We start from the raw sequence: 26682 nt of genomic DNA on the forward strand, positions 1-26682 counted from the left end.
CTATCTATACACAAGTGCCACCAACCCCAGGCTCCAAATAAAGCTCCAGACCTGTTTACTGTGCAGTACACATTAGTATACTAGTATCCCAGCAGGGCCAGACTACTTTGCAACTGTTTGATGTTTTACATTTTCATGATGATGATGATTTCCCAAGCAGACTTCTGTAATTTTCTTTTCATTGCAGACCTTGCCAAAGCCTGGACAAAAGCAGTGAGGAGAACAAGACTAGACTGGAACGAACCAACTAAATACAGCGTCTTGTGCAGTGAGCACTTTGATCGATCCTGTTTTGAAGAGGGGCCGTTGAGACGGGCAGAGATGGGTATCGAAACCAAGCGTCGGTTGGTTTTGAAAAAGGATGCTGTGCCCACCATCTTCAAGAAGCCTGCTTCTGCGAGCAGCAGCACCACCAAGCCTGGTAGCAGTACCAGCACAACCACAACTTCTTCCTCTCGTCCTGCTGATGGCAAGCCAAAGCGGTCTGCTGATTTGAAAAGACAGAGGAAAAGGGTAATGTACTCTCTTGTGTTTGACCTACTGGTATTGTTGTAAAAAGGTTGAACGCAATTGTATTGCAAATTGTTATTTCTTTGCAGACTTTCTCAGTGACTCGGCTGCTCTGTAGATAAGATGTGTTTTATAATAATCACATTGCAAACCTTCCTCTCTTTCCTCTTCGTCACCCCCAGACCTCCAATGGCAACATGTTTGTGATGAAGAGGACGTCGTCTCCGAGGAGCAGCTCTGGAAGCCAGAGAAGGAGCTCCAGTCTGGACCTGGAGGAACCAGATCCTCCTTACATTAAAGAGGAAGAGGAGGAACTACAATCTGTTCAGATTAAAGAGGAAGAGGAGGAAACCGATCCTCCTCAGATGAAAGAGGAAGAGGATGAACCAGAACTTATACAGATTAAAGAGGAAGAGGATGAACCAGAACTTATACAGATTAAAGAGGAAGAGGATGAACCAGAATTTATACAGATTAAAGAGGAAGAGGAAAATTCAGGACCTCTTCAAATGAAAGATGAAGAGCAAATCTACACCTGTGAGGACACGAACCAGGAGTCTGATACGTTTCTTCAAACGATGACTGATGAGAAAAGTGTCCAGACGAACTCAAAACCAGAGGATGAAGAGCTTCACCTTGGTGATTCTGTGCCGGCTGTGAGTCACAAACTTAAAAGAACCTGTGAAGATTCAGTGTCACAAAGAAATGCAGACTTTACATTAAACACTGCTCAGGAATATCAGACGAAAAAGTATTGTGATATATGTCAGAAATTTGGCAGAAACAGACGTAGTTTAACAAGCCACGGGGAAATTCACACAGGTGAGAAGCTGTATCCTTGTAAAATATGTGGGAAATGTTTCAGTCGCAGTTTTTGTCTCACTGTTCACATGAGGACTCACACAGGTGAGAAGCCATATCCTTGTAAAATATGTGGGAAACATTTCAGTATCAGTTATGAATTGAATCGTCACATGAAGACTCACATGAATGAGAAGCCGTTTTCCTGTGAAACATGTGGGAAGTGTTTCAGTCAAAGTCCTGAATTAACCCGTCACATGAAGACTCACATGAGTGAGAGAGCACATTCCTGTACAACATGTGGGAAATGTTTCAGTCAGTGTCGTCAATTGACTGTCCACATGAGGACTCACACAGGTGAGAAGCCTTATTCCTGTAAAACATGTGGAAAATGTTTCACTCGCAACTTTGATCTAACTGATCACATGAGGACTCACACAGGTGAGAGGCCTTATTCATGTACAACGTGTGGAAAATGTTTCAGCCGCAATTATTATCTAAGTGTTCACATGAAGACTCACACAGGTGAGAAGCCGTATTCTTGTCAAATATGTGGTCGATGTTTCAGTCGCAGTTATGATTTGACTAATCACATGAAGACTCACACGGATGAGAGTCCATATTCCTGTGAAACGTGTGGAAAATGTTTCAGACAGCGTAGTAGTTTGACAGTACACATGCGGACTCACACAGGTGAGAAGCCATTTTCTTGTGAAACGTGTGGGAAGTGTTTCAGGTACCGTCGTAGTTTCACTGTCCACAGAAAGACTCACACAGGTAAGAAGTTGTAGTTTCGAACGACATCAGAAACAGTTATGTTGAAGTGCCACACGTAGGGGAGCCAGTTTAAAGTTCTTCAATTTATTTCTACTGTAGTTGTCAGACAATGAGAGTCATGGAAGTTGAAGAGCCTCATTTATGTTTTTCATGACCTTAGATCTTTAAATCATCAGTGTTCTTAATGCCACAAGTCTTTCTCTATATGAAACAAGATGAGAGCAACAGATTTATATCCTGAAGCCATAAAAGCCAGAACTTATTATTTTTATTTTTATTCTTTATTTTCTTCTTCTTGTTTATATTCTTCAAAGTTGAACGGCAGTTTGCATTCACAAAGTTTCACTACCGCCATCTGCTGGCTGGTGCAAGTTAACCAGCACGTGCTCCACTGTCCGTTATTGTCCAGAGAAAAGCTCCTCTTCCCCAATGCATCCTCCACTCCTCATTCTTCCCACCGAATTTCCAGTTTTGTAAAGATGTCTTCGTCTTGTCTCTTCATTCCATTGTTCCATTGCTGCTACCACCTTTTGTTTATTTCCCTCCACACTATGGATTTCCCTCCTGTTCTTGCCAACCTGACTAACTAAACTATAACTTAATATTTGCATTGGCGGTAGCTTTCTAGGCCAACTTGTCCACCCTCTTAAGTCATATTTCATACTTTGTTGACAATGTGAATGCTACAGTTTCTGATACAGTGAATATTGTATTTCTACTCGCCTCCTATCACATACACTATTGTGAATAGAGACTTTTTCCCCTGCTATAACCATTTTTTGAATGAATTCTTAGTGAATACGCCTAATTGAAATTGATGGAAATTGCCTATGCCTGAGAAATATATGCTTTAATGATACAACTCCTTTTGGTTTAATTATTGTTTTTTATTGTGTACTTCATTGTTTATTAATAAATAAAAAGTTATCTACCCTCCCATTTCCCAGTTGCTATCATGACATGCTGCAAAGCCCCTGTGATCTTGTGACCTTGTTATCTCATGAACTTTTTTTTTTTAAATAAATTGTTAATTTACAATCCTCTTATGGAAACAAAAACACATACAAGTCTTCTTGTAAATTACAGTCATACAACAATGACAAAAAAAAAACAATTACATAATGTTTAAGAAATTAGAGTGCAAGGCAATAATCATTTAGGCAGGTATTACCGGTACATCAGAGTATAAGAAAGACTTTAGCACATTCAAATATTTTCTGCTGTCTGGTGTGTGTGTTTAAGCACTTTGCAAGAAGATAAATAAACTTTAAATTTGTTTTTGGAAGCTGGAAGTTCCTTTTCCCATTTGTTTTTGGGTTTTCTTGATATGGCATTGCCATGAATACATTTGTTTCATTGGTAAATAATTTTTTCACACTGGTTTTTACTTCTATAGCTCATTTCCAAAGATTAGCAGCCCAGAAAGTTCTTTAAAACGTTAATCACATTCACCTATTCAAATAATTACGCACTCAAGACACTGATGTGTGGATATAAGAGGAATCGAACCTGCAACTTTCCAGTTAAGAGACAAGCTGCTCTCCCATAAAAAATAATCTATCTATCTATCTATCTATCTATCTATCTATCTATCTATCTATCTATCTATCTATCTATCTATCTATCTATCTATCTATCTATCTATCTATCTATCTATCGATCGATCCTCGGGTGTAATGTAGTTTTTCCGTTTGGCTTGCCGTAGTCAGGATTCTGTGCGACGTCATCAGTAGGCGCCGGGACCCGGCACACATGTGGATGGTGTTTATGCGCAAACTTTGAACACACCGGTCCGACGGTCTGTTTGGAGTGAACGTTTTTAGAAGAATTGCACGTTTAAAGACTCGTTAAGTTGCTAGAATGGTGAACGCCTGTTGCATCCGCGACTGTCCCAATCGACCAGCGCGCAGCGGGACGAACGACAAAAAGAGTTTCTTTGTAATTCCAAAAGTTAGAAAAGGTGAGCGAACAATGGATCTTAGTCAGTGTCGGAGAAACGCGTGGATTTCCATCATTAACGGGAAGGATTTCATCCCCACGACCAAAACTAAAGTGTGCTCCGATCACTTTGTTACAGGTACAGTAAATTTGCATTAAGTTTGATTCTAACCGATGAGATACGTTAAAGTATATTCAGGTCCCAGTATGCAAAATAGGTTTGCTTTTGGGTGATGGGCGCGATGTGTCTGCCGATTGCGCTGCGAACATAATGGATCCTTGGTTAGAGTCAATCCCCAATACAAAATCATACCGGTTGTTTTTACCTGTTGTTTTCTGTATTGTTGTTATTGTTTTATCATCCATCGTAACTCATCGCCCTGCTCAGTGATTGTTTGTAATTGTGTGGCATTTTGAGTGAGATGGTTTCAGCCGATCACACCACTGTGTGTTGAGTGATGATGCATTCGCGTGGAAGTAAATATGTCCCACTTTTGAGTTCTGTGCAAAGCTCAGCCACCCTCCATTCATCAGAGTGAGGGAGAATCCCGCCCGGGGTTGAGTCGCCCCCTGGACGCCATTCCTGAGCGAGCCTGCAATGCTTAAACACTTTTAACCTCTGAACGCCTGAGCATATTTAAACTAATAACACGTTTATGATCAACTGAACATTTCCCTCAAGTAATCAAAAAATGCATTTTAAGTTATTTTCCCAAATTAATAATAATAATAATGCATTGTTTTATAGAGTGCTTTTCTTGGCACTCAAAGGCCTTTTACATTGCATTATTCATTCCATACTCGATGGTGGTAAACTACGTCTGTAGCCACAGCTGCCCTGGGGCAGACTGATGGAAGCGAGGCTGCCATTTTGTGCCCTTGGCCCCTCACTCATTCTCACGCCACATGCACACAGGCGGCCCGCTCTACCAACCGAGCTGCCCACATATCCTGAATGAAACTTTGCATCTTGTATTTTAATCAACCGCAGCATTACTATTACCTATAGCATTGTGTTCACATTTGTTTAGCTTTGAAATGCATAATAATCATTGCACTTTACTTCTTCAGGAAAACCTGCAGCACTGCACGATACCACACATCCTGACTGGGCGCCAACGCTGAAGTTGCCCGCGGACCCGGGGACCAAACCTGCTTCCAGTAACTTGGCATCTCCTGCTGACTTGCAACCCCACCAGAGGACCAGTGGCGATAAGCATATCGCTGCGAAAGCCCTGGGAGACTTGTTCCAGTCGTCCATGGAGCTTGACGACCACTGTCCAGAGGAAATTTATGTAATGCAGGATCCCAACTGTCCTCGCCAGCAGCTTCTACTCCGGGTCTGGAAGAAAGTCTCCAAACCAGCTCAGGTAAAAAAAACACTTCCATATGACCTCTTTTCCTTGTTCTGGCTGGACATGTGGTCCAGGCCCAGGCCTGGACTCCAGTTTCTGTTTTCAGGACATATTCCTTGAAGTTCTCCATCGTGGCGCGTTGACGTCTCCCTGAGTCGACCAGCATGCTTGCTTTTTACAACTGTCCATGCTGTTTGTACTTGGTACAGATCTTGGACACAGCTAACTGTGAACAACCAACATCTTTTGCAATATTCTGTTTTGAACTGCAGAGTAATTTAGCAGATTTAATCTGATGCAGGCGTTCAGTTTTCCATACTTTTTCCCTCAAGATTGAGTGACATCATATTTTTTTCTCTTTGCTTGATGGAAGAATGCAACTGGTAACTGCAACAATCTTTGATTTCCTTTGGGGTTTCTTGAAGTCAAAAAGTTGCCATTTTAAATCACTTTAGTTTGGTGGCATATGCTTTTTTCAACCTACAAATTGAAACAACTGAATGAACATCCTCCAAAACTGGTGATGATGTGATTTTAGCCAGAGAATGTAATTGAGAAGAGAAATGGAATTGCTGCCCACCTCAACAACTACCTCCACAGACTGAAGTGAACTAAAACCCGAGAGATAGCGCTTTTAATGATACGTGCTAATTGATTACTGTTCAAGAACAAACTAATGTCTTTCAAGCCTTGTGGATCATTATCAAATTTGATCATTAATATAAGATTATTAAATACCTCATTAGTATTTTGTAGGAGTTAAGTTGTAACAATTACAAGACTTGTTTTTCTGCTTCTCAGGGACTCGGCTGCTCTGTAGATAAGATGTTTTATAATAATCACATTACAAACCTTCCTCTCTTTCCTCTTCGTCACCCTCAGATGTCCAACAGCAACATGTTTGTGATGAAGAGGACGTCGTCTCCGAGGAGCAGCTCTGGAAGCCAGAGAAGGAGCTCCAGTCTGGACCTGGAGGAACCAGATCCTCCTCACATTAAAGAGGAAGAGGAGGAACCAGGACCTCCTCACATTAAAGAGGAAGAGGAAGAAGCAGATCCTCCTCACATTAAAGAGGAAGAGGAAGAAGCAGATCCTCCTCACATTAAAGAGGAAGAGGAAGAAGCAGATCCTCCTCACATTAAAGAGGAAGCGCTACAACCTCCTTCGATTAAAGAGGAACCAGAACTTCTACACATTAAAGAGGAAGAGGAGGGACCAGGTCCTCCTCAGATGAAAGAGGAAGAGGAAACACCAGAACCTCCTCAGACTAAAGACGAAGCAGATCCTCCTCAGCTAAAAGAAGAACATGAAGAACCAGAGCTCAGACATGTTAAAGAGGAAGACAAGGAACCAGAGCGTCCACAGATTAAAATGGAGGAGGAGGAGCTGCAATTTCCACAGATTAAAGAGGAAGCGGAAGAACCAGAACCACCTCAGATTAAAGAGGAAGAGGAGGAAGTAGAACTTTACCAGGTTAGTCTGGGGAGTTCCTGGTTCCTCCTCCTTAAGGATCATGAGGTGGAACCAGGACCTTCTCAGGTTAAAGAGGAAGAGGAGCAGCTAGAACTCCCACAGATGGAAGAGGAAGAGCCAAAGCCTTCTCAGATTAAAGAAGAGGAGGAAAAAGACCATCCTCAGATTAAAGAGGAAGAGGAGTCAGAACCTCTTCAGATTAAAGAGGAAGAGGAGGAGTCAGAACCTCTTCAGATTAAAGAGGAAGAGGACAACATCACCTGTGAGAACACAAAAGAGGAGACTGAAACTTTTCTTCAAACTGTGACTGATGACAAAAGTGTCCAGAGTAGCTCAGAACCAGACAATGAAGAGCTTCACCTTGGTGATTCTGTGCCGGCTGTGAGTCACAAACACAGTCGTAGTTTAGCAAGGCACAAGGAAATTCACTCAGGTGAGAAGCGGTATTCTTGTAAAACCTGTGGGAAGCGATTCAAGGACAAAGGTAACTTGAGAGGGCACAAGAAAATTCACACAGAAGAAAAGCTGTCTTGTAAAACATGTGGGAAAAGTTTTAGTGACAGTCGTCAGTTGACTGTCCACAAGAAGGGACACACAGGTGAGAAGACTCATTGTTGTGAAACATGTGGGGAATCTTTTGGTGACAAAAGTCATTTGACCGACCACTTGAAGACTCACACAGGTGAGAAGTCCTTTTCATGTAAAACGTGTGGGAAACGATTCAAGGACAAAAGTCATTTGATGGAGCACAATAGAATTCACACACATGAGAAGCTGTATTCTTGTAAAACATGTGGGAAACGATTCAAGGACAAAGGTAATTTGAGGGAGCACAGGATTATTCACACAGATGAGGAGCCCTATTCTTGTAAAACGTGTGGGAAACGATTCAAGGACAAAAGTAATTTGAGAGAGCACAAGCGAATTCACACAGATGATAAGCCATATTCTTGTAATGCATGCAAGAAAAGTTTCAGTGACAGAGGTGAGTTGACTGTTCACTTGAGGACTCACACAGATGAGAAGTCCTTTTCTTGTAAAACATGTGGGAAACGATTCAAGGACAAAAGTAATCTGAGAGAGCACAAGAGAATTCACACAGATGAGGAGCTATATTCTTGCAAGACGTGTGGGAAACAATTCAAGGACAAAGGTACTTTCAAAGAGCACAAGAGCATTCACACAGAAGAGAAGCCGTATTCTTGTAAAACATGTAGGAAACGATACAAGGACAAAAGTAAATTGAGAGAGCACAAGAGAATTCACACAGCTGAGAAGCCATATTCTTGTAAAACGTGTGAGAAAAAGTTCAGTGACAGTCGTGAGTTGGTTGTTCACATGAGGACTCACACAAGTGAGAAGCCTCATTCTTGTAAAACATGTGGAAAATGTTTCCGTCGCAAATGTGAATTGACTTGTCACATGAAGACTCACACGGGTGATGGCCCATATGCCTGTGAAAACTGTGGGAAAAGTTTTAGCCACCCTAGTAATTTGGCTATCCACATGAGGAGTCACACAGGTGAGAAGCCTTTTTCCTGTAAAACGTGTGGGAAAGCTTTTGGTTACAGAAGTCATTTGGATGACCACATGCGATCTCACACAGGTGAGGAGCCCTATTCTTGTAAAAACTGTGGGAAAACCTTTGGTTACAGTAGTCATTTGAAGAGCCACATGAGGACTCACACAGGTGAGAAGCCTCATTCATGTAAATCATGCGGGAAAACTTTTGGTTACAGAAGTCATTTGAATGTTCACATGAGGATCCACACAGGTGAGAAGCCCTATTCCTGTAAGACATGTGGGAAAGGTTTTGGTCGCAATTTTCACTTGACGAGCCACATGAAGATTCACACAGGTGAGAAGCCGTAGTTTTGAAAGACGTCTGAGACAATTATATTGAAATCCATGTGTTGTACGGTAACCACTTTAATTTTCATTAAAGTGGTATAATTCTAATTGTTTATTTTGGCTGTGATTGTAGAATGCTGAGTCCTGGAATTGAAATCGCCTTATTTTACTTTTTTAAATCATGTGTACAATTGTGTTTTTTACTGAGAAGTTATGTTCATCTTTTAAGGAACTAAATAAAGGCTGCTTATTTGTTGTTTTTACAGATGGCTTCCCATGTATTCTTTTTTGATTGCGGTTTAACAACTGTGTTGTCATAAATATTTTAATATCATTTCACTTTAAATGAGGGAACATTTAGTTGTAACTGAAGAACCACCAATGATCACATTGAAATGACATCATCAGACATAATTATTCCATATTATGTTCATAATGTATGAGAGTTCCATAGGACTTTGATTTGAAACCCATACTTTACATACTGCATGCACTTGCTGCAATATAGGACATGCCACCTTCGTTAAAGGAAAAAAAATTTATTGCAAACTAAATATTTTTCTATAATAAAGCAGACGAGAGCAATAGATGGAAAACTGCAGCCTAAAGCTATAAAAGCCAGATCAGCTTCGAGACTATAAACTGCTATATTTGATTCTGAACTTTGACTGGATAGTATTACTTGGGCCAGTGTTACATTTTAGAATATGTTCATTCACACTGTCGAAGGAAATTAGTCCATTCTGTAGTTTTTTTTTTTTTTTTCTAAATCGTGGTTAGTTCTTTTTAGGGTTTCTTAAGGCTGAAATAACCCAACATCTGTTGTTTGTCCTAAATGCTTTTGCAGGGATCCAGACACAAACTGGCAGGAGAGATTATGTTCTTCCCCCCAACTTGCTACCAAGTTTGGCTTGTTCATATCCAGATCTTGTTCTGTTGAAAATTAAAACTTTTAATCAACGGCATGTTTCAGTTAAATTGTTCTTTGTAATATATTTCTTATCAAAATCTCCCATCTCCTGCTGCCATTTCTTCTTTTTGCATGTTGAAGCTCCACTTGGGACCTTTTTAAAACCCAGCAGTGCAAAATTCTGCACATATGCTAATTCCTCTAATCTTTTTAAGCTGGTCGTAAGATTTTGATCATGACTACCGGTATATGATATAATCCTCGACTCTCGTGACTCTGACCAGTTGAACTTGATATTGTCGTCTTTTAATAAAACAACGCAGCGTAACAGACGAGTGGAGTGACCTTGGACTCCGACGCTCTGCTCTTCAGAAAGTCCAGTGGCGACTGTGACATCATGGACAGAGCGCCAGACACTCAAAAATAAACGTCACCTCATTTCCTTTGGACTTCTGGATTACAGGCACAAAGGAGTTCTTGCACTGAAATGTTTGGATGTCTGCTATCATTCAAAGGAACATGTTTTATGACCTGTGCTGCAGTTGCATTCTGGGTGATTGTAAAGTTTATCTCTGGCACACATAGGGGAGGTCGTGGTTATCTGCTAGAGTTTCTCCAGACTGAGATCAGACTTTCAGACGGATCCAGTGGAGGATGAATCCACGATGTTTCAAGTGAGAAGCTCAGCTATAGTTTTGTTTTTGGCCTTACAATGGGGTAAGAACACGCTCATATACACAATATCTGTATGTTCATGCATGAGACTGCAATTTTTTCTATACTTGGCTTGTGTCATAATGGAGTGAGCAGAGTTATACGGTGTTAATTTTAGTAAATTTTCCGTAAAACAACTCCATAAAACCTCGATAGGAATCTGTGGGTGCTTTCACCTTTCTCCAAACTTCTGTGCCATTAATCTCACATTTTCTATATAAATGATAGAAAACTGAGAAGCAAATTTCAAGTAGGTTTGATGTTTGGAGTTAAAGACACTTCAAGATGAATTTGTGAGAGAATACATTACAATACATTTATGACAATAGCAGCGTGTGGTGAATGAATGGATTTTCACTATTGGAGTCAATAAAGGGAGTTCAGACACTTTATGTTGCAAATAGGAATTATTGTATTTGTGCAGACGGAATTTCAGTCAAACCATGTTTGAGATTTTTGTATATCAATTGCTGCATTTTGTCGATTTACCAGCTGCACTGAGGTCAGAGGGTTGTTTTAATCAGAGACCTTTGGTAGGACTGATGACTGATTACTGCAGTGTGAGCATGTTGGTACTGGTGTCATAAATCAGTGACAGTGATGAGTCTCCATAAGAGAGTTTTTGTTTTCTTGAGTCATCAGTGACACTTTTTGTAGGAAAGGATGGAAAATTCTTGCATTTACCAGCGAGGTTGTACTCCACATATTTGCAAGTTATGTTTCACTTCACGACTTCATGAGAAACGTTACATTGGGCACCAACGGTGAAATCTCAACGTTCCCTCCCTTAGTTGAGAGAGTTTAATCTCACCAGACGGCCTCGATCAGCACATCTGTTCAATCACTCAAACATGCAGATTAATACAGTGGTCCATTACAGCACGATGAACTTCATTTCACTGGGATGCAACAAATATATTTCACAAAGGAGTTTCCAAAATATCTTGAAACATTTGCAGAGGTTCGCAAAAAGGTTAGATACAATTTGGTCATATTTTTCTTTTTCAAAGCAAAATAGCCTCATTTGTCACAAGAGGTCTCTCGAACCCTTCTTATGTTTATTTTTCTTTATTTAATTTGTGTGATAATAAGTATGAGAAATGAGCTTTAAGCATGTCAGTCTGGTCTTCATCCAGTTTCAAGTCTTCATCAAGCACCTTCAGAACCTTTTTTTTTTTGCAAGTTCCAGTTTGCTCAAGACGAGACTTTCTGACATTGCTTGGGCTCCGTCTCCTCGTAGCACCACTGAGCAGTTTGAAAAGCATTTATATGTTCTCGAAATGTCAATTGTCTCACAATCGTCTGCAAGACATTCAGGAGCATTAAAAAATTCTGTATTTCAGTGTCATGTGAAGGTTTGCCATCTGTTGTGTAACATGCATGACATTTCAGATTTGATTCCCAGAATTCAAAGCAATTACGCAACACATGAAATGTGTTTTTTTTCTGAAATCTTGTGCTTCCACCTGGTTGCAAGTTGTTGCAGTTCAGTGAGATCAGGACTAATCAGACTATTGAGTTGACAAAGTGTTTCTTAGGAACAGACAAGTAAAGACGGGACGGAAATAAAATTAGATTTTAAAGTACTAAGAAACAAAATGGTGAAACAATAAAATAGAAATTGAATAGAACTGATCCTGAAAATGTCATTAACTAACAGCCATACTAAAGAGCTTTAGACTTCAGCGGTCATTAACCTCAAAAGTGTTGAAAGCTGAAATGAAAGCTGTCCTTCCAGACTGTGACTGAGTCAATGTTTTTGTCTTGTTTAGCTGCCGGCTCTTGCTCTCGATGGTGTCAGGCTCCCGAGCAGCTGTGCGACTTCGTGTGTGACTGTAGTGACTGCAGTGATGAACACGACTGTGGTAAGTCTAAAATGGTTTGTCAAATATGATATCAGAGGCAAATGTCTTGCTTCACTTTGTGGTTTCCCCATTAAAAAGAGTTCATATCCGAAAACAGTCCTGATTAATCCGTTGGATTGTATACATATTTTGTTATTAATTCACATGGATATGAATTCACCCAACAGAAATATGTAGCTTGAATCTTGTTTCTATTGTTGCTTAACTCTGTCTGAAATAGTGTAACTTAGGTTTTACTTATTTATTACACCTAAACTTAGTGAAGCTTTTATTAAGGCGTTACGAAAAGCAGAAATCCTTCCAAGTCCATCACAAGCTGCCTGTTATTTCCTATCTTCTTCTCAAGGCTACAATGGAAAACACTTTGTTTGCGACTTTGAGGATGTGGGAATGTGTGGCTGGACCGACCCGTCCTCCAGTGGAACATTTCGGTGGGAGAGACTTCGGGGAGCGGACATGCTGTCGGACAGTGGACCATCCTCAGACTACACCACCGGGACGGCGACAGGTTTGTTCCTGCTGGATATCCTGTGTGGGACCTTCAGTCATTCAGTACTGACATCAGTACAACTTTATACAGGCAGGAAAGTGAAAGAATGCAGCTCACGAGCAATAATTTTGAAATGTATTATAATTCATATGAATGATATAACAGCAAGTCAATGTGTGTGGGGCACAATAAAGTTTACCCTGCTTGTGCCCCACACACTTTATTGTGTTGTATCGGTTCTTTATCAGAGGTTTTACTGCTGGAAGTGGGTCACCTTAGAGAGTTTTAACAGTTTTAGTAGAGATTTTATCAATGACAATGATACAATTCTGTATTACTTATCAGCTGGGAACACATACATTCACTCAAATGGGCATGAATGTAGGTGTTGTACAACATTTTGGTGAGTGCAGCATGTTGGTAGAGTGGTTTGTACGGTCACGTCACAGCAAAAAGGTTCTTGGTTAAATCCCGGTGGCTGAACTTTGCATTTTCTCTCCGTGTGTGTTTGGTTTTTCTACAGGTTCTTGTCCCATGCTGGGATGTGTTTGATACTTTCATTTCTATTATGGTAAAATCCATATGCTTTTGGTTCTTGCAAAACAGAAAACTGTCCCCCAAAATATACAATTTGTAGACTCTTTTTGTTGCCCTATTTACTCGATGTTTCCAGTGAAAACAGATGGTTTTTTTTTTTAAGTTAAGTAAGTACCGTAAGTAAGTAAGTAAGTAAGTTAAGTTTCTTGTTTACACAGCAAAGTCCTGAAAACGATGTCCTTTCACACCACATATACAGAAACACTGAAACCAATGAAACAGGACTGGCATTTCCACACAGTCTCATTTTCAGGTTCATATAGAAAATGATGTAGTCTCACGTCATGTCCACAGCAATATTTTTAATGTTTTGGGTAATTTGTTGAGTGTCTATGGTATTTCAGGGTCTCATCTGGTACAATGGGCCGACTTCCAATCCCAATCCCAATAAAAACAAGGCACATGTTTCTCTCTCTGTAAATATTTGTTCATACTTAATTGCAACAGATATTTACAAAGATATTTGGAGAGTCCCCGATGAAATTATCCTCCTCACATGAAACGTGCTTTTAAAGTGTGTAATTAACAGAATAGGGCTGGATTTTTCACAGCCACCTCTAGCAGCCAGTAATTCATCTGCAGCTGTGAAATTCATATATTATCTTTCGTAATAGAAACAAGACAGTATACGCACTGTCATACAGTGATTTACTACAGATTTCAAACACACACAAAAAGAAAGAAAACGATTGGTCAATTTGAAGGAAAATCAATTCGAACATGTTTCCAAGTCATTTTTTCATGTCTGTCTTTGTTGTTGACATTTTCTGGTGTCTATGAGTGCACATGTGGATGTAAATTATTCATGTTGTTTTTGACAGGCAATGTCTCTTACTCAAACATACATAAAGGTGGACTTTCCAGAAGTTAAAAATATATATAAAAACAAAAAAAGAAGAGAAGAATTTAGTAAAATAATAGATATCAATCCAATCAAAATTCAGACAATGAACAACAAAAAGCAGGAAACAACAAAACTGCCACCAGCAGCATTTGCCTTGGTTGGTTGGTTGGTTGGTTGGTTGTTAAATTTGTTGTTGGTTGGTTGCATGGTTGCTCTGTTGCTTTTAATGCAGAATCAAATACCTTTTGTGAACTTTAAAATATAAGCGCTAATATTTTTAGCAGAATTAAAACCTTTTAGAGATCATATACATTTCAATGAAATAATCACATACGCGACATACGTCTTGTCCCTCTATGAGGAGTCCTGCTACACTTCGAAGCTATAGTGATGAGTGAAATCACAATTTGCATTAAAGAGAATGACGTACACGGTACAAGATCAGCGGTAATTACAGTCCACAGATCATGTCACTGCCTTGCTGCTGTACAGTCGGTTCAAAGTCCAGAACAGTCCAACAGTTCGCTTACAAACTTCAGTCTGTTATTTTCAGTGATGTGCATAAACTTCCTCTCTTCATAGTGTTCATCATCAATAGAAGTAAAAATTGTCTATAATTGTTTTGCATGGCAGCACTCTGTTAGTCCATAAAACATCCATGGTACATGTGTGGTGCAATCCTCGCTGCAGAGCTTATTTATATATCACTTTTGTTGACTTAAAACATATGAAGTGTCGCTACTCATCAGCTCAATACCGACTATCAAGAGCCTGGTCGAGCTTCCAAAGGATGTTCAGACTCAAACGATGGGGAAATCCAGAAGGTGATGATGATATTGAGGAGGAGATGAGAAACCAAGGGGTTTCGTCAACTCAAACTATCCAGGCCTTCTGAGCTCAGCCTGATGAGACGGAGGTGTTTTCAGTTGAAGAAAGGCTCAGAGACAAACACAGAGGAAGCAGGCAGGAGGGAGGGAGAGGAAGGTCAGGGTCGTGACGGAGGAAATAACTAATCATGAAACCTTTGATGTCTGCCATCGTGTAGGTTGGTTCATGGGAGTGAGTACAGTGAAGGGAGCGTCTCCTGATACTGCAGTTTTAATCTCTCCAGAGATTCAACAGTCTTCACCTACGTGTCGTCTTCATCTCAGATATTTCCTGTGGGATTCAGGTAAGGACTTTTTTTTTGTTTTGTTTGTTTTAAATCGCTGAAGGTGAAACATTTTACAAGCCTACCTTGAGCCTTTGTGTCTCGCATTTCAACAGAGAATCGTTGGTTTGTTTTTAATTTACCATTCCTATTTTGTCATAATACAAAATTCTAACTGTTGAAATTTGTATCGACTACAAACTGATCGCCAACTTTTCCTTCAGGTCTCACGGGTCTGGGGTCTGTGCCGTTGTGGGCGACCATCCGCCATAACGACTCTCAACAGGCCGTAGTGTGGCGTCCTGAGGCCTCCAGTGTCCGTGGCTGGCGGGAGGCCACCATCTTTGTGGGCCGTGTCGCCGCACCCTTTCGAATCCGCTTTCATTCGCAGCGGTTGGAAGGACGGTCAGGAGACGTGGCCATAGACCAGCTGGAGTTTCTAAACTGCGCTCTGCCATGTGAGTCCCACTGGCGTTTAAAGAGCCCAGAGGATCCCACACACAGTTCGTTCTAATGAGTGAATCATCATGGAAAATCTCTTTTATCGCTCGACACATAAGGGGGTGGATTTATTAAAACGGCAGAGCAATGATGAATGCTTTTTGACGTGACATGACCAGTGCCCCTCCCTGGAAAAGAGTGTCCGGCCGGGATGTTGAAGTGTGGACGTGGAGGCTGTGTGGAGCAGCGGCAGGTGTGTGATGGCAGCGATGACTGTGGCGATGGGACTGATGAGAAGAACTGTGGTGAGAAACTCTTGAAAAAAAAAGCAGTGTGTACAATCTCGAGATATAGTAGTTTGCAGGGCTTTACACAGAAGGTTTGTAAAGATATAAAGGATAATATACTAATATGAGAAAATGTAAAAAAAAAAAAAAGTATTTAAATCAACATATTCTCGTTCATCTGATGCCAAATGGTTCATATGTTTTTTGAGAAATAGAGAAATAAGTGAGATGCAATTTTTTAGTATTTAAATATTTAATCCAGCGCTGATACTACCCACTAATGAGTGGTTCAAAAATGGGGACAGTATGTATTTTCCCAATGAGTTCTTCTAATAGAGTCATAATGATTACAAGAATGAACATATGTATTATCATAGAAACAGATTTGATGATCTCGATGTATTTAATCAAAGCAAGAGCATTATGAGACATGGTGATAAACTGTTTTTTAGAGTTCAAGAAAAGAGACAATATATGATACAAAATGAAACACGATGTTATATTATAATACGTTATGGTATGGAATGAATGAATGAAAATGTATTTCAAACATACATACATACATACATACATACATACATACATACATACATACATACATACATACATACATACATACATACATACATACATACATACATACATACATACATACATACACACATATATATGTAAAATTATCAAACGTCTACACTGAAGTGATTTGATCACAAAGGTTTATGTGCTGTTGTTTTACTTCCAGGATACCAACTGTGTGACTTCGAGCAGGATTGGTGTGGTTGGGACAATAGAACACTTTCCAACCTGCAATGGATCAGGACCAATCAGAAGAGCATCTCCACCTCAGACCCTATGAAAGGACCCGGCAGAGATCACTCTGAAAACAGTGCAACAGGTATCAAAACAAACCTCAGTGTTCTGTTCTTGAACTGCTAAATATATGCTGTTGTGTTTATTGGGAATGCGTTAATTTCTTTCTTTTTTCTTTTTTTTTTTTAATGTTTTCTCCCCAGCAACAAATAAAAAGCACTTCTATCTTCGCAGGGAACTTTTTATATGTCACTGTCCCTGATGGCGGTCTCAGACAGGACTGGGCGGCTTTCCAGAGTCCGTCTCTTCAACCAACCAACAGTTCACATCCTTGCAGGGTAAATTCACACCCTGAAACACTCTCAACTTGAACAAATTATTAAGAGTTTGTTAAGAGTTTCTGGGACAACGGATGAATTAGCCTTGTGCTCAGTCCAGCATATTTACAACAACCTCATGAAGAGATTGGCTGTTCATTAATATGCACTCTCCCTTCTAAATAAACAAATAAATGAAAACAGATTCCCCTCATCTCTGAACCAAGAGCTGTTGATTTACTTCCAAGGTTTTCCTCAATAACATTTGCAATGACTTTGATTTAGCCACAGTTTGAGGCTAAAGCACCAAGTTTCTTGCTGCAGCTGGTGATGTACACACATCAGTTTGGGCCGAGGTCCGGAGGTCTGTCTGTGCTGGTGGCAGATCGCGCCATCTACCCAGTGTGGAAGAGGGGAGGGTCTCTGGGTGATCTCTGGGTGAAGGCAGAGGTGGAGATTGTCACCAACTCGTCTTTCCAGGTACACACACACGCACACACACACGCACACGCACACGCACACGCACACGCACACGCACACGCACACACACACACACACACGTCATGAAAACCCTGCCTATTTAAATAAAAGTCATCCAAGCACACGTCAGAATGCTTCTATCGGTCAAATTACAATCAGCTGAAATGACCAATGAATCCACTTCATATCTGCTCTGCTGATTGTTTCACTCCAGATAGTCATCATGGCAGCAATCAGAAATTTCACATATGGAGGAATTGCTATCGATAGCATCCAGCTATCTCCTGAATGCCTCCCATCATCAGGTATGTTTGTTTGTTTGTCTTTTTTTTTTTTTTTACATTAAAATAGAGCTCACATTAATTATGAAAGGGCCAGTTAAAATTTTCTTTGTGATTATAACTTATATTTGCTGTTCTCTTCTTCTATAGAAAGTAGTACGTTGGATAAACTCCCCGAATCTCCAAAAGACCCGTGTACTGAACCAGAGAAGCTGTGTGATTTCCATACCGACTGCGATGGAGAGGCAGACGAAGCCAAATGTGGTGAGTCTATTCATTCTACTCATTCGGGTTTTATCAAAATGTGGCCTTGGTTAAGTAACTCCAAACCTTTGTTTCCTCTTAGAGATTGCTCTAAAAATGCTGCGGGCCCCCTTTACAATCTCTGACTAATATCCAAAAGCAGAAGTGTTCAAAATAAAAGCAGTATCTCTGCTAGAGATTCTCAATAATCTTTCATTGGTGATCTTTTTTCCCCATGTACAATTATCTTTGTTTTGATGAGACCCAGCTGAAGAAAACAAAGCCAAATATAAACATAGATGTTAGATTTCAATGCGTTTGGGCCGTTTGTTTACACGTAAACGTAAAGTGGAGATTTGGAAAAACTCTGCTCAAAGACATTCAGGGGAGAGATTGAGTTAAACGTCACAGTATGCGACAGAAGAGTCGTCAGCATTGTATGTCTGTATCCACTTGGATTTTACTTCTCTTGTACTCTAATGCCAGATTTCGGAGGAGCTCCACTCCTCTACCAGTCCAAACAAATGCACTATTATCGCTGAAGGAACAGGAAGTTTGTGTTAAGAAAACATTTTTTGAAAACGTAGTGTGAAATACCATTTCTGCAAATACCCGGCTGTGTTAAACATGGCCTAAAAATACAAGAATTTAGTACTTTTGAATCAACCTTTTGCAAACATTTTATTTAAAGCCATACAGTTTGTGCACAGTTTTTCCCTTCTTTGGTAAATGCATAATCATTTATTGTTCGCTAAGTCTACTTTATATCAGATCTATCAATGTTTTATTTGTATTGACACACCAAACCAAGCTTTGGTCTCATTTTGAAGTGTGACGTGTCCGTGAACGTTCTCCGCAGGGGATTTCTCTTACACTGAGGGCAGCTCAGGTTGGACTGACAGCAGCATTGGGGGTCAGGGTTGGATGCTCCATAAAGCCGGAGGTACTCAACTTTCTTCATTTCTTTCTTCATGAATTAATGAAGTCTATTAATTTATAGACTGAATATTTTCACGTGTTCATAAATCGTAGCAGAGGAGTATCTGTACGTAGGCGAGGCTCCGGGACAACAGCTGACTGAAGCTCAGACACGGACCCCCCTCTTGGGCCCGACCGGCCCGGCGTGTAACATGACCTTTGATTTTGCGCTCACTGGGAATCCTGATCACATCGGTAACTTGCTACGCTTCATGTTTATGCTCCTGTACTCATCACTATTTGCTTTTTTTTTTTTTAGCTCACTCTCCATGTGTTTGCTGCAGGTGAGCTGTCTGTCAGGGTGATTGACAGCGTGCTGGGTGTGGGGCCAAAGCTGTGGGAGTACAGCGGGAAGACGGGCACCGATAAAGAGGCCTGGCAACCTGCTGAAATACTTATTGGATTCAGGAGAAATCGCTTCCAGGTCAGATTGTCGTACTTCTACGGTTTCCACACAAGATTTAAACTGGTAGATGTGTTTCTGGATTCCGATCTTTGATAATTAACATCTGAGTCACATATTGAACAACAAAAATAACACGTTGAAGCTTTGTTCAGGGTTTCCCTCAGGATTCTGTGGGACGACGTGGCTGAGAATTAATTTCGTCTGCGTGGAGCGTCTGTGATTGTGGTCCTACATTACGCTGCAGCACCAAATCACAAACTGGGAATAAAAGATGCTCCCGTAAACAATTTGTCAACCAAACCAATTGGACTAAACACTATCAAAGTCAAAAAAGTCAAAGTCAGCTTTATTTGTCAAATGTGCCGATATGCATGGCGTACAGCCCAGATGAAATTCCGGTCCTCTCAGACCCACAGTGCACAGCCTCTATGCACTCTATGATATAAATGTGGTACTAAATGTGGTACTAAAGATCCTCAAGGTTCTTTGAGAAATTCTTTGAACAAATGCAGTTTCTGTAATTCATCAAAGGCATTGCAGTTAGTTTGACACTTAATGTTATTTCCTTTACTACTAAACATAATTCTTGAGCATTATTATTAATGAACTTAGTTATCCTCTGTAAAAGAAGCAGCTGACAAAATGACGCTGATTTTACATTACAAGCATTTAATACTTACTGTAAGGACAAAAAAAGCTTCTTTCAGACAAACGGTGAACCGAATAGTTTGGCATAAATGACCATCTGGCAATAAATCCACGTATTTTGACATTCTCAACACAGAAATGCTGAACAAAAAAAACCAACAACAAGTTGTCTGTGCTCAAAATGCTCGTAATGACATCAATTAAATTTGTTGTTCAACTACTTGCATTGAGAAAACCAAGGCAGGGACCCTCATAAAGCAAACTTTTGAAGAGTTCTTGTGGAACAAGATGAAAATCCTCCTGCTGCAGTTGATCCTCTCATGACAGAGCTTCTCTTCTCCTTTTCTATACCTTTACCAGCTGGCATTTGAATCCCGTGCAGTGAAACTTTGTCCATGTGCCAGGATTAAAGTGACAAACGTCCGCTTTCAAAGTTGTCACGCTCTCTATTATCCATCTCCTCCAACAGGTAAACGTGCTGCTATCTATTATAAAATCAGAGATATAATTACACATGTATTGTTGTTGCCTGAGCTGTGTTTCCACTTGCTTTTTGCCTTCAGGACTGTCCTGTAACTTTGAAAATGGACTGTGTGGGTGGTATCAGGATAATGATGACAACTTTGACTGGACGGAGCTTGAGGGAATGGACCACACCATTGGTGTTGGTGAGCTCATTCACATATATTTGCATAAACAACGCATTAAGCTTTCCTATTTTTGACATGCTATTATCTTTCATTTATCTGTTTTTTGTTTTTTAGTCTGTGCCATATCGGACCCGATAATCAATGTCGGTATCGGCATGAAAATGATTAAAGTCACTGGTGTATTTTTTTACAAATTACAAGTATATGCGATTAAAAGTTTCTTGCATTTTTTTTTTCATAGCAACTTTTTAAAGGAAAGTAATGAAAACTTTAAAGGGGTCATATTATACAAAATTCACTTCCTCAAGCTTTTCCAACATGGGAATGACTCCTCGAGTCTGTTATCTCTCTCGCTGGCTTGTTTCAATAAAAAAAAAAAAACGGGTGAAAAACAAGCAAATCAGAAATCAAACTATTTAGTGTCATCAGGGGTTTAGCCAATCCCAATCAAAATAGACTCTCTCTTTGACTCCTCCCACAATTAGGCAGCCCTGCTCTGGCACATGGCACCACGAGAGGAAGTACTTCCTCCTCTGCCCAAGATGGGCGTGTGTGGGCGGAGCCAGTCCAGCTCACACAGACACAGCAGATTCTGAATGCAGCTCCTATGATCCTATATTCAAATGGATGAAAATCCAGGAAAAACAACATTTGGGGCAATAAACTTTGACTACAACATTTTTGGACCAACGAGACCATGTGAAAGTGTTAAAGATATATAATATGACCTCTTTAAACGATGGAGTGAGATGCAAAGTGGGCTTTTCCTGCTGAAACACGTATGAAGTGACATCAAATCAAAGTACTTAAGTAAGATACTAAATTTGAGCATGAATTCCACACAAACCTAATGTAAAACCCTTTAGATCTGGTAAACTGTAACTAATACGGTTCGACACTTCTAAGTCATTGGAATAATGCAACTTAAAACCCACATACTCAATTAAAGTCATGCAAACCTCAAGATTTTTTTTAGAAAAGGGACATCAGATCATGCTGAATCTTTCTGTTCATTTTCCAGGCAGAAGTCTGGTTGTGGACATGTGGAGTCCATCTCTGCGAGGTATGTTCGGGCGCTTAGTTTCCTTCCCGCAGTCATCTGGTTCCACAGATCGCTGCCTGTCCTTCTTCTACAAACTGTACGGACCAAACACAGGTGATGACTTGACTGACTGAGCCGAAGAAAAGTGGAAAATGTGTTGATTTGCAAACACTGCAGCCTGACCTGATGCGCTTCCGTTCAGGCACTTTAAATGTGAAGCTGTTGTATAAAGACGGCCATGAGACCGTCATCTGGAGCCGCACTGGATCTGATGGGAACGTGTGGCAGGAAGCAAACTGCCCAGTTCAACACCAGATTGAAGACTTTCAGGTAAGAACTGACGACACCCGGCATTAGTGAAATGACCAAATGAAGAACTTTAACAGGCTAGTTGAAGTTTTAGGTGAATTCTGCCTCCTTCTGGTAAAACAAACCAAATTTCACTGCTGCATTACTTTAATACAAGGGGGTCAAACACAGTGTTGTCCCAGTCGCCCTGTGCAGGCATAGTGACTCCTCACAGGGCACACACACACACAAAGACAGTCTTTTATTCACACACACCTATGGATAATTAACATTTAATAATACTACTACTACTACTACTACTACTACTACTACTACTACTACTAATAATAATAATAATAAACCTCTGGGAGTGTTTGCCACTGAGTCAGTAACACTCACAAGTTGATGTTGAGCAAAAACCTTTAAAAATCTCAGCAGTGTATCAAATAATCTGTGCCTGTGTGACTAATTAACTGTCTAAAGTAAAAAAAAAAAAAAAAACATCCTCATCGATCTTTTTTCTTGTTGTTATGAATAAGTACAGTTGTGGCAAATGCATAAATCTACCCAACTGCTTCGTGTGTTGATGTGGAAGCTTCCTCATTAACTTGGAGAAATGACTGAGAAAACTATTCAAAGCAAAAACAGCGTCAGCTCCTGTCAACATTTTGACAGAGCCCCTTTGTGTAATGAGCCCATTGCACCCCATTTCTGTATGAAGACACAAACAACTCTGCAAACAGTGAGCGTATCAAATAGGAAAACTATAGCAATGCTTCAAGGCCAGCAGACAACCTTTGCATTGCCCCTGCCTGGTGTTAATGTAAGTGCCATCCTCTTCCTCTCTTTTCGAACCACAGTTAGTACTTGAAGCCGTCCGCTCGGGCTTTGACGGGAGCGTGGCCATTGACGACGTGTCACTGCTGGACCGCCCGTGCGGGATGCCACGGAGGTGTTCTTTTGAAGGTGGCTTGTGTGGATACACCAGCTCTGGCAGTGTCAAATGGCTTCACCTCAGCGGTCAAAGCACCTCAGCACACAGACCCAAAAGTGACCACACTCTGGAGAGCAGCCTTGGTGAGCGAGAGGTTTCATTGAGCTATGTCAATAAAAAAAATTAAAAAACAAAACATGGAAAACCGAGATACTGATCATTCATGACTCTTCTGTGTTCAGGTTTTTACATGTTGGCTGACACCAGTGGCGCTCTTCCCTCCGGTGCCGCCACAGTCCTCACCTCTCTTGTTCGCCAGGGAACCGCCAAGACTGAGTGTCTCAACTTGTGGTATCACATGGGAGGCGAGGATCCAGGTGAGGCCTCCCGCACACAGGCAACACACGCAGAAAACTACGAGATTGTGAAAGTATTTCAGTATTTAACTGTGTGTGGCCTGCAGGTTCTCTTACTGTTTATATGAAGCCAGTTCTTGGACAAAGAGTGAAGGTTTTCTCCACCAGCCTGAATTCAGGAGATGTCTGGCGCCATGGCAACGGCAACATCTGGAGTGACCTCGTAGATTGGCAGGTACAATATGGAGAGGTTTTTTTTAGTTATTAATCATGCAGATTATTGTTTGCTGGATTATGATCACTTCATTTAGTCATTTTTATCAAACTCCTGAGTGAGATTTGAGTAAATTTAACATTTTAACCCTAAAGTGTTGCAAGCGAATGTTATGTCTTTACTTTTAAGTAAGTACAGGCAGATATTCCACCAACAGGGGTCTTTGGCGAAGCACCCACAGTCTTTTCCTAAAGATTTGTTTACTTGCCACTGCAATGCATGGATACATTCATACATCTATTTTATTAAAGAACACTGGTTTTCTGGCAAAAGCAGAATTTCAATTGATGTTGTCTTTCAAGTCTTGGTGGTAGAATGTTGCTCCAGAACCGGTTCAAATGGCGTAAACACAACTCCCGTGTGAATTTTGCACTGCAGCTGGAGTTTGAGGTAATCGGACATGGAGGCGAAGACACACATATCGCCATCGATGACATCTTCCTTTCACCTCATCCATGTGAAGAGCAAGGTTTGTGAGTATTCACAAAAATGAGTAAAAACTAAACATGAATATTTATATTTGCTGGGTGCTTTACAACTGCTCTGTGAACAGGAAAGCCACCCAGATCACAGGACACCTCTTGTCTTGTCTTGTCTTGTCTTGTCTTGTCTCATATATTCCAGGTGCAGTGTGTACTCTGGAGGAAGGCATGTGCCGCTGGAGCAACAAGCAGGACATCCAAGTGGACGAACTGGACTGGGAGCTGACCAGTGAAGAGGCTGAGCAGCACTACCCCACCCCACACGGAGACCACACCCTGGGGACAGAGAAAGGTCGTCCACTGTTACTTTGACAGTGGAGTTTATGGCTGATGTTACATCCAAGTTAATCAAGGGATGTCTTTCTTTTCTGAACTGATAGCATTCCACCTTATTTCTTCGCAGGTCACTTCCTGATCTTGCCAAGCAGCGGTCAGACAGCAGCCATGCAACGGGCTCATTTGCTGAGTCCTCACTTGCCCCCCACCAGCGGCACATGTCTCAGGTTTTGGCTCTACAAAACCCACTCAGGTAGGACTAAATTCTTTGATTGACCATCAGTGATTCGAATATGTGTCTTCTTATTTGAATAACTTGTCTGTGCTGACGTGCAGTGAGGAGACAGCTGAGCGTGTGGAGGCTGTCTAAAGGTCGACTCAGCCAGCTGCTGGAGCTGAACGACTTCGGGGGATCATGGAAACGTTTCGATGTCGACATCACATCGGCGGAGGATTATCAGGTCCGACTTGCACTTGCTGCAACGCCCCTCATGCAGAACACTCTGTGTTGCTTTAATGCTATCATTATGATAAGTTATCAGACCGAAGGCTCATAAACGCCGTGACGCTGAGGCCCTGTGTTTGCAGATTGTGTTTGAAGGGCTCAAGGGGCAGTCGGGCGTTTTAGCTCTGGATGACATCGAGTACACCGTCGGAGTCAACTGTGTGAACAAAGTCACAGATGCTGCAAGTAGGGTTGAAAAGCAAATGTTTTTCTATCAATTTACAGGTGCTAACTGTTGTGGTTCCCACATTTTGTATGCTAGAAACTCTATTTTTGACAGGTAATCTGCGATCACAAGTGGTGAACTTGTTGAACTCGTTGTTTCCTCGTAAACTTTGTGAGATGCATTAAACCAGTCTATACTGATAGGACGCCAACTGTGGCTGCTAACTTAGGTATAGAAGAAGTGGTATAGAAGATGAAGTTGTTGTGCAAAATACGCTCTCCAACATTTCATTTGTATTTGGTTTCTGACTGCATCTGATGTACGATGGTTGTCTTCGTGTTCCATCAAGGCTTTACTCAAACTGTGATCATCTCGCCTGCAGCTCCAGAGGACAATGTAGCATTAATTGCAGTATCTGTGATCGTGGTGCTGCTTGTCATCGCCACGCTGATCGCTGTGATGGTTTACTACCTGCGCAACAAAGAGAGAAATGGCCTCATGTCCTCATCCTCCTCCAATCACATTTACGAACCTTATGATGCAGACCTCACAGTGAGTTCATTTTGACACCAAATTGAATTAGTTTTTTTTTTCTCAGTAACTGAGAAAATGTTGAAAATAATGAATTTTACAGCAGGATCAGGTGACGATTCCATCATCACAAAACCATCCAATGGAAGCCGGTTTTAATGATGTCACTGTAAGTATAGTTCTTAATACAATACTTCTATTTGATGATTCCATAGTATTTTTTTTAGCTCCATGAGATTCACAAGTACTTACATTGTGTAAAAACTACAAATAATGTTTTTCTAAATGATTTTGAAGTCAAAAAACTAGATTTCTTTTATTAGATACAATATAAGAACATGCTAAGCTGAGCTGCAAAACAGCAAACCTGATGACGACAATAAGCTATAAGCTGTGATATTGCAAAGTTACGATACCAGTAAGCTACGGGATACACAGCTAAGCTAAGATACAATATGCGAATATTTGCTAAGCTAAGTAATCACTGTAAAACTATTAGGCTACATGATCAAAACTGTAGAACTCTTGAGATGAACTCTTGAGATGATATATGGCTGACATGAATGACGAAAAAGAAAGGACATGTGTTTAGTAGACAATTTCAATGTCCCTATGCAATAAGTCTTATGCTATTGGTGAGCTCGTTTATTTCCTTCTTAAAGGGTGAAACTTTTGTAGGGAACAAGATGCATTTGTGGGATGAGCCATAGAGCTTTAACCCAGCTCTTCTTGGGCTTTCCATGTTTAAGGATGTCTTCTTACGTTTCTGCAGATTTCCAACGACTTCAGAGAGAGGGAGGTGGCGTGAAGGTAACGCCTGCGCCCGCCTCAAAGTGGCTCTGAAAAATGAAGGTGACATCACAGCAGCAGAACTGCTTGTGTCGTCCTCACTCCACACAATACAAACACACACTCCCACAACAAGTCCAGCCCACAAACTGACACCTGGATGGAGGCTTGAAGATGGATGGGCAGAAGACGGACGGTCACAACGAAGGAGACACGTACTTTA

General features: G+C 40.8%; 1 protein-coding gene across 1 annotated transcript; it reads left to right on the forward strand.

The window, feature by feature from the left end:
* Nucleotides 1-321: 321 nt before the first annotated feature.
* On the forward strand, nt 322-26478 carry mamdc4 (MAM domain containing 4; the record flags this gene model as incomplete). Its single annotated transcript, XM_080509943.1, has 34 exons — nt 322-513; nt 693-1166; nt 1968-2088; nt 5098-5396; nt 6264-6710; nt 8283-8460; nt 12102-12194; nt 12541-12702; nt 15171-15296; nt 15500-15733; nt 15896-16021; nt 16746-16898; nt 17048-17151; nt 17455-17610; nt 17825-17915; nt 18042-18155; nt 18994-19077; nt 19167-19307; nt 19397-19536; nt 20527-20635; nt 20730-20834; nt 21838-21972; nt 22061-22188; nt 23007-23223; nt 23323-23457; nt 23544-23671; nt 24089-24179; nt 24335-24484; nt 24596-24721; nt 24805-24929; nt 25057-25159; nt 25522-25691; nt 25774-25839; nt 26443-26478. 34 exons carry the CDS (start codon nt 322-324, stop codon nt 26476-26478), a joined length of 5259 nt encoding a protein of 1752 aa, XP_080366069.1.
* Between the last annotated feature and the right edge of the window lie 204 nt (nt 26479-26682).

This window comes from Blennius ocellaris, assembly GCF_963422515.1.
Source record: "Blennius ocellaris genome assembly, chromosome: 15".
Taxonomy (NCBI): domain Eukaryota; kingdom Metazoa; phylum Chordata; class Actinopteri; order Blenniiformes; family Blenniidae; genus Blennius; species Blennius ocellaris.